Source organism: Anneissia japonica, unplaced genomic scaffold (genome assembly GCF_011630105.1).
Source record: "Anneissia japonica isolate Jap-2015-1 unplaced genomic scaffold, ASM1163010v1 scaffold287965_len1858130_cov191, whole genome shotgun sequence".
Classification (NCBI taxonomy): domain Eukaryota; kingdom Metazoa; phylum Echinodermata; class Crinoidea; order Comatulida; family Comatulidae; genus Anneissia; species Anneissia japonica.
This window is the reverse complement of record NW_022748342.1, coordinates 1,843,590-1,852,295: the sequence shown is the minus strand read 5'-3', so window position 1 is coordinate 1,852,295 and position 8,706 is coordinate 1,843,590. Positions and strand designations below refer to the sequence as shown.

Genomic DNA, 8,706 nt, shown 5'->3' with positions numbered 1-8,706 from the left:
TGATAATGATGATGATGATGATGCTGATGATGATGTCATGATGATTATGATGATGTTAATTATAGCAATAATGATGATGATAATGATGATATATTAATAATCTACCTTCACATATCAAAATAACTAGAAAATCCGTGTATATCTTGGCCTATATTATAAAGAAAAGAACTTTGGGAATACAGTACAGTACTTGTAGTTCGTTGATTGTAGTACGAGACTACGATTGTCGCCCTCATTAGTCCCCCTGCTCTACTACTTTCAATTTTTCAAACTAAGTTTGGGAAGACATCAGAGACGCACCAAACCTGGAACCAATTCGGAACTGACTGAACTCACTGCGCACTAGCTCCATGGCCAAGATAGTTCTTTGCTCCAAGCAAGAGGCGCAGCAGCGGACGCAACAACTGACGTACTGTAACGTAGGACCGTGCTGTGGTGGAGAACGAGTTTCTTGTTAATTCTATTCCTCAGACTCATGATTAGGCGGTTCATTGGCCTTTAAGTATTAAATTCAAAATGTGTGTTCACAAACATTTTCTGCGATTTCAGCAAGGACTTTTAACTGTATTAGCTAGGCCTTAGCCTAAGGCTTAGGCTACTGTAGGCCAGGCCTAGGCCTAGCCTAGCCTAGGCCCCTAGTAGTAGCAGGAGAGTACGCTACGCCTGCTGCTACTAGGCATAGGCCGAGGCCCAGGGCTAGGCCAAGGACCCGCCGCTCTAGAAGCACTACAGTATTACCTCTAGTCTTGTCTGGCCTAGCCTTTTCTAGGGCTCAGCCAATGCCGTAGCTAGGATTTTCAAACGGTGAAGGACAATATCAATCAAGGTGGGCCAACTTTACGCGTAAATTCAAATATTATGTGGACCCATTTTCTTAAAGTTGACCCATTTTATGCAAAAACATGAAAAATCTGGACCCAAAATTTACCCATTTTAGAGTAAATTAGAAATCTGGACTCATTTTGCATAAAAATATAATTGCATAATTTGGACCCATTTTTAAGAATGTTGACAATTCTTTGTGGACCAGTTACAAACATTGTGTGGAACTGTCCCAATAGCTGGCTATGGCATTTATTTGCTCTAGACTAGCCTAGGCCTAGACTCCAGACTGTATAGTAAGGCATGCGCAGGGATAATATCCTTTGTGCAAAAATTTGGCATAGAAGTCTGTCCATGCATTTCGGAAAATAAGGGCCGATTTCCGAAAATTGACGCGTCAGCAGAATTGTATTACACCATGACCTTCTTGTCTGCATTTCATAGCATCACTCAAGATATATGTAATGAACTTTAACTAAACAAAATGAGTATTTAAAAATTGTAGTATACAATATTTAATTTTGTATTAAAATGTATTGTTAGATAGATATTCTATTTTTTTATTTTCTGTCAATGCTGATTCATGCTTTTAAAAAAAAATTATTGTAGTGTAGGCTTACATCAATGGATAAAGAAGATTAATATAAAATATATAGAAGTGAATAAATACAGAATGGTCGAAGTAAAGAATAATTTTCCATTGGGTTACCAGTAGGACAATGATAAAAATGCATTAAAAACAAAAAAAAAAACATTTCCGTTTTTCATCAAATATATACTCACTTCATTTTTCTACATATAATGATAATAAAGTGAGCAGCCCGGATCCCGGAGTGAGTACCGGTAGATATTTGTTGATGAAATGTGTCCTAAATAAAAATGTATTATAAATAAATATATTTTTGAATCTTGAATCTGTTTATTTATATTTTACTCATATCCCATTGGAATCCGATTCTTTTCTTCGGATAAATTGGTCGTCCTGAATCTACTTATTTTATAATATATTTTACATTAATGCAATCTCCTTTACGCAATTGATTTACACTGAAACAGCGAAATATATATTATTTAAAAAACGACAAACAAAACCCCTACTAACGGAATGAATTCAGAACTGACAATTTTTCTCTTCCGTGGGATTCACACCTACCGGTACCTTTATTTCAATATTATTTTGTCAGAACTGTAAAAAAATTTTTTCGATTTTCCATTTTTGTAATATAGCCTGCATATTAAATAGATAAGTCCTATTATTCCAATAATAATAATAATAATGTGATAATGATAACAATAATAAATAGTTACGGTAGGCCTACAGTTTTGTATATTAGGCCTAATTATAACATAATAAAGTAGTAATTTTTGTGGTTCAGTGTGGTGTTGTGTGGTCCGTGTTATTTAGTAGGACTGCTAACAACCAATGCAAACTATGCAGCAATTAAGATTCCGCGCACTTTTTTCCTAACGATTTTCTTTACAGTATGGCCTAGACTTAGGAGGGCCTAGGCTAGGCCTAATATAGGCCAAAGGAGACAGGGCATGGAACAGGTAACCACATAGAAACCCTCAAAAAAGGTCAGACAATTAAGGGATGTGAAAGGCTTATTCAGATTTCTCAAGTACAGTACTACAGAACTTCAGTTTTTTGCAAAATTAAAGACGTATAGAAATAGACAAAAACACTACAGAAGTTTACCATTAGCCTAGACTGACCCATGAATAGGTCTGAAATCCAGAACAAAATGACTTCCCATTAGAGGAGACTGTTTATATTCCTTGTTTTTACATACTTATTTTTTTAAAGATCATCGGAGGAGGGCGGAATAAAAATAAAAATCATTTTTGTTATTTATCAAATAGTTTTGCCAAAAACATCCAGACGGAGGAGAAAATAAAAATAAAATTATTTTGGTAAATGTAAAATAGGATGGTTAAATTTTTGAAATATAATTAAGAAGAAATATACATATCTTCGGAGATTTCAAGGCAGCTGAGGGCGTAATAAAAATAAAGAAAAACTTTATTCTTTTTTATCTGAAATGTCCACTATTTGGTGGCGGCGGGTGGGCTAATTGGCTAAAAATAAAATTTTATTTGAAATCATCAATATTTGCAATCGGCAGGTTCGCTAAACAAGGTATTAAAAAGTCTTGCCTTAGGATATTTGGTTACGTTGCCCCTCCAGGCAACTACGTTGCCCCTCCAGGCAACTTGTGCTTGTCAGATGGACGGATGGTTTTTTTTTTTTTGTGTAACACAAAGGTAACCCACGAAAATCGAAAGAAGAATATCTGATAAATTATTGTGAAAACTAAGAAAAAAGTAGCCTGTAAATCTTTATATTGTCCTGTTTCTTTGATTTTTCACAGCTGTTATTATCCTGTACCTGTAATTTAAGCAACCCATTTTGCACTCGAGAAAAATGTTTAGGTGCTATGAAAATTATGTATTTACAATACTCAGATATTTGAAGACTTGGTACTGAAATGTATTTTACTAATATGAGAAGTCTGGCTTATTTGATCAGAGTTTTAGCCATCGGTATAGAAAATGTTACATATGGTACATAAGCCTACATATACCAGGGAGATGTAAAAATATATTAGGCCTAATATGTCTGCGCTGGAAATATATCCTCACAAAAATTAGGCCTAGAAATATATAATCAAGTATAGTGCAGTAGCATGATTCTGTGCACCAGTTTTTCCAGCAATTTTACGTGCAAACTTAAGCTAGTTTTTTATGTTAAAATTAAAATGTATGGGAAGCCATGATGATGATATTACTAAATGATAGTACTAAAATTTATGTTTATGGCACTTCTAAATGGCTGGAAAGGACATTTTCAAACTTAAATTCTCAACAATGTAAAAAAAAAATGTCGCTTAAATCGGCCTTTGCATTTTACTTTCGAAACTATGAATTTCCACTGGTCATGAGATATTTTTTTAGGGCTAGCATGACTCCTTTAAAGGCTTGGGCTTAAATGCACTTTATAATGTGCATTTACACAGTGACAATAAAATGTATTTTATTGTCACCTTGTGAGGGTCAAGTGAGATAATCATCTTGCGAAGATAGTGTAATGAGTGATACCTACCAATCAACAATTTTTATTTGCTTTAATGGGATGAGCGAAAGTGCATAAACCTGATTAATATCACTAACACACCTGCACTAACATAAAAATACAATGACTGGCAATTTAGTGAAAAGTAACACTTTGTCAGTGCTTTTAATTTCTTGCAAGAATGGAGGAATAAAGTGTTAGCTATTGGATATTGTCTATTGGCTTGACATCAACCAATAACACGGCAGTTTGCAATCCCTAAACACAATTCATTTACACACAGTTTCATCGGGATTGCCTGGTCATTAACATACTTTTATAATGTGATTTTTTGTACTTACTTGCCTGTAAGGTTTAACTAATTGAATTTGAATATGCATATAGATTAAAAAAATAATACATTTGTGTTAGCTTAAACCTATAATGTTCATTGACAGTGTTTATCTAATAACTATAATTTTCATTTGTTTTGTAGTCAACACTGAGTGCAATGCTCCTCAGACGATTAACAGCCCTGCTGCGAATGTTACTTCTTTATTCTGGCCTGATGTGTACCCAGAACAAGTGGACTGTACATACAACATCATGACAGAAGCTGCTGCCCTCGCACTTGTATTTGACTCTTTTGATATCAGAAGTGGAGACTATTTACAGATTAAGGATGGCGATACGGTTTTGGTAACCTAACACATGATTTCCTTTAATAAAAAAAAAAAAATTTATACTCCATTAAAAATGAAAAAAAGTCACGAACACACTGTATTATACTACGGTTTTACGGCTGTCGGCTGACAAATCCAACTCCACTCCCTATGAGTCTAGACTACACGACACCATCTGCTTATTCTCTGGGGTTTGACGGTATCTTCATTAAAACGATCCATTGTGCATGTTGCGCCATTGCATTCACCATAGAATCGCGTTGGCTGATGACTGTGGGTGCCCGGCATATGATACTGCCCGTGTTAATATCTGGAAAAACCACACAGATTCAATTTCTTTACAGTTGTAAATACTGTTTCTCATAAAACACAGAACTTTTTAACATTTTTTATTCAGAAACGATGTTATAAATATGTATTTGTGGTTGTACAGAAACATGCTTTGAACACCAACTGCAACATAATATGATAACATTAAATTGTTAACTGGGTTTGCAGGCCTTTATTGAGCCTGAGTTCTCTTAGAGTCATTATCGGCTAGATATAATACCGATAATGACCCTTTTTTGTCTTCATAGCTAATAATCCCTAAAATCATTATGTTTTAAAAGTAGTCTCTAATTGAAGGGACATCTTTGAAATCTCATAGAATCACTATACTTGACTGGCACTAAATGTGGTGTTCAGATTGCCCTATTTAGATGGAAATTAAGAAATTTAATACATTAAAATGTTTTAGAATGGATGTACAGTAACTGCATGCTGTTATTTATTCTTAATAATGGATTAATTTAGAATCCATACAGTCCTCTACTTGTTTTAACCAGCTTTCCATTAAAATACACAAATCATCATGTTATGATGTGCATTGGCTAATATTTTTATGTTTAAGTCATATAACAAAGTTATACAAAAAAATAGAATCTAGATAGTACCTTATCCTACCATCATCATCATCATCAGGACCATGGCATCATCCCTTGTCAAACAATTTCTTATGCACCTTCTTTTCCCTGCTTGATACTTTTGAAGATAACATAATTCTTCATTTACTTCTTTATGCTTTACACCATTTCTAGTATCACCATTAATTTAGTACCTCCACTAATTGGTTCCAAAGTAAGCTGTGCTAAAAATAGGGGTATATTTGTAGTACTGTACAGTATTTAGTTTAAAAAATAAATTTTCTTCAAATATTTTATTTGAAGTTAATAATATAATATTCAAAATAAGCAATTCAAATGCAAAATTGTATTTATCTAAACATAGACGGTACCTGTAAAACGTATCTGACAATGTGTGGCAGGGTGTTGTTTACTAATGTTGTTTGGCTACACTTTATCTACAGCGCCTCAGTGGCTCAACTTTGCCAAAAAATTTCATCAGCACTGGCAAAGAGGTTGAAGTTACCTTTCACTCAGAGGGCTTTGCCAATACAAGTGGTACAGGGTTCCGAATGCATGTGGAAGATAGAACGGAAGGTTAGTCAAAAAATATATTTTATAAGCTTTTTCTTTTAGGAAAATAATTCATTATTATTTTAGCTCAATGCAAACTGTATGTATTTCAGGCGTGGATCCAGTATGGGACATTGGTGCACATGCTTCATGCATATATTGAAATTAGCACTACTGACTTATCTATTCTGAATATGTCGTTTGAACAATTCTGGATCCGCCCCTGTATATTTAATATGAAAACTGTCCTATTATCCTCTGCATCGTAGTCACCTTCATCAGATTCAGATATATATATTTATTCACACAATGCATAATGGTGGTAATAAGACAAAAATAATATAGATGCAAACAAAATCAAATGCAATTGTGTCTGGAGAAGCCAAATAAGCCCAAAGGACTTTAAGGCTGGCTCCACAAGAGAAAAACTGAAAAGTAATCCATCATCACTGTCAACATCATCATTATCATCATCATGATCAACGTTGCTATCTTCATTAACATTGCTCGTGAATTTAGCAACATTAGGGACAAGTATTGATCTTGTTTTTAATTTTATTTTATCACTTGATAAAAAATTGCATTTTACATATTTGGTAACCTGTTATTTTCTCCAAAGTTGAATTAACCAATATATACTTTTTGCAGGTATACCAGACCCAAAGGAGAATATAGTGAAAGAGGATTTAAAGTCAGCCTCTATCTTGCGTCTCACTTCATCCAACTATCCTAACAGGTACCCTGTAGTACAGAAACAAGTGTTTGAAATCTCTACTTCTTCAGGCCTGCCAATGGTTATTGATGTCCTAGATGTTGATCTGGAAAACAAGTATGACTTCATAACATTCAATGATTCTGGAGATTTACAGATAACACTTACAGGAAACCAAATGGTAATGGCGCCATATCTCTCTGGTCCTAGTGTCACCATCACCTTCACCAGTGATTATTCTGGTAGTGGTCGTGGCTTTGCTGTTACTTTACAAGAGTTTGTTGGCGGTAAGTCGCTGCTTTCTTAGCCTTGTTATTATTTGGTGGGGCATGGTCATCAATGACAAGGCTCCATAATAAATGTTTGTAGAAGATACCTTATCTGTTGCATTTATCTTACTCCTTGAATAATAATAATAGATATAGAATATTAATTATAAGTATTTTCAAAATTGAATAATTAAATTAAATTATTAATTAGATAGATAATTGAATTCTATGTATATTCAAGGTGATTATAGAATAAATAGATAATTTTTAATCAATAAATAATTGAATTACATGTAAAGTAAAGATGTGTTATTCATTGTGCTAAATGATATTTAATTATACAGTAATTGAAATAGAAAAGTAATGTTTAAAAGTAATATTTTTTAAATAGATAAGTAAATAATTGGTGGATAATTAATTGAATTATACATAAAGTAAACTCAAGTTTCAATTTCCTAAAGTAGATCGTCAGTCTTAAAGATTGTGGAAGGCTGATTGAGAGCATCATTCTGCAAGCTTTTTACTTCACATCAGCCTACTTTAGGCACCAAGCTAGAGACCACATTCCAAATCTGCCAAGAAGTTCCGATCATGAAATTTACCTCCATGTTCTTATAATATACAATAATTTGACATCATTATCTGTTCTTTTGACAAAATTTCTTATAAACTGCATATTTACTATATCAATGAAGTGTCCTGGGCGTCCTCATGGGCCTTCCAAAAATGTTATGTAGCCCAATATTTAGACCATCCCATTTTAGCCAGGAAACATATGAAAATGTTTTTTCAAGGTATGCATTAATAGATCCCCCAACATCGTCTCCCAGAGCATTTTCAGTCTAAATTATATAGAATGTATTTTTAAAATGGAAGAAGATTGTTGGCCAAAGCTGTTACTTAAAGCCCTAACTGCATCTGAAAATATCAATAACTTGAATTATAAGTTACTTGGTTGTGTCAATAATATATTTCAGAAATGTAACATTAAGAGTATTTTCCTTATATTAAAAATAATCAAGATATACCCAATCCTATATGGGCAGCTGAAATAAAACATGCTCTAAAACAAAATTCGTTAAATTTCTGGAAGGACGATATTAAAAAAAAACCTTCTATTGTAAAATGCTCCTTAATTAAAACGTCACTAAGTATTAAAGAGTACCTTCTTGACGGTACTGATTTTGAAGGAGTGTCAATAAAATTTTAGCTCTGTTCAAATACACTCTTTTTCCAACAGCGAACTAAAAAATGGTCTAGTGATCAGAATGACACGGGAATTTGTAAGGTGTGCAATGATAATTCCATTGTACACATTGATCATTTTCTGCTTGTATGCCCAGTTCTTGAAAACATTAGAAGGATGGAAATATTACACTTTAAAAATAATCTCCAATCACTAAACTTTCACCACGTTTGTGATAAATTTAACTCTTTAAATATTACAGAAAAAGTATGTTTTAATCTTGGCAATGAAAATGAATTATATAAAAATCAAATTATTGTGAAAATTGATAAATTTAACAAATCATTGTCCAAAAACCTGTGGAAAGAAAAGTCATAATAATTGCATGCCTCTACCTCATAAGTAATCTCTTGTGTTGTTGTGTTTTGATTTGAAATGTATTTTTTTAATGTGCTTATCTGTATCTTAATAATGTAATAATTTGTTAACTTAAAAATTAGTATTACCACAGTACAACCGTACTTG

The 8,706-nt window shown here is 33.2% G+C and overlaps 1 protein-coding gene across 1 annotated transcript in view; it reads left to right on the top strand.

The window, feature by feature from the left end:
- The first annotated feature begins 283 nt into the window (after positions 1 to 283).
- LOC117120830 overlaps positions 284 to 8,706 on the top strand; it is a 65,449-nt gene continuing 57,026 nt past the window's right edge. The window contains exons 1-4 of the mRNA XM_033265914.1: positions 284 to 518; positions 4,371 to 4,573; positions 5,906 to 6,038; positions 6,663 to 7,013. Coding sequence (XP_033121805.1) covers positions 4,481 to 4,573; positions 5,906 to 6,038; positions 6,663 to 7,013 — 577 coding nt within the window. The 5' untranslated portion in view covers positions 284 to 518; positions 4,371 to 4,480. The remainder of the gene's footprint in view (positions 519 to 4,370; positions 4,574 to 5,905; positions 6,039 to 6,662; positions 7,014 to 8,706) is intronic.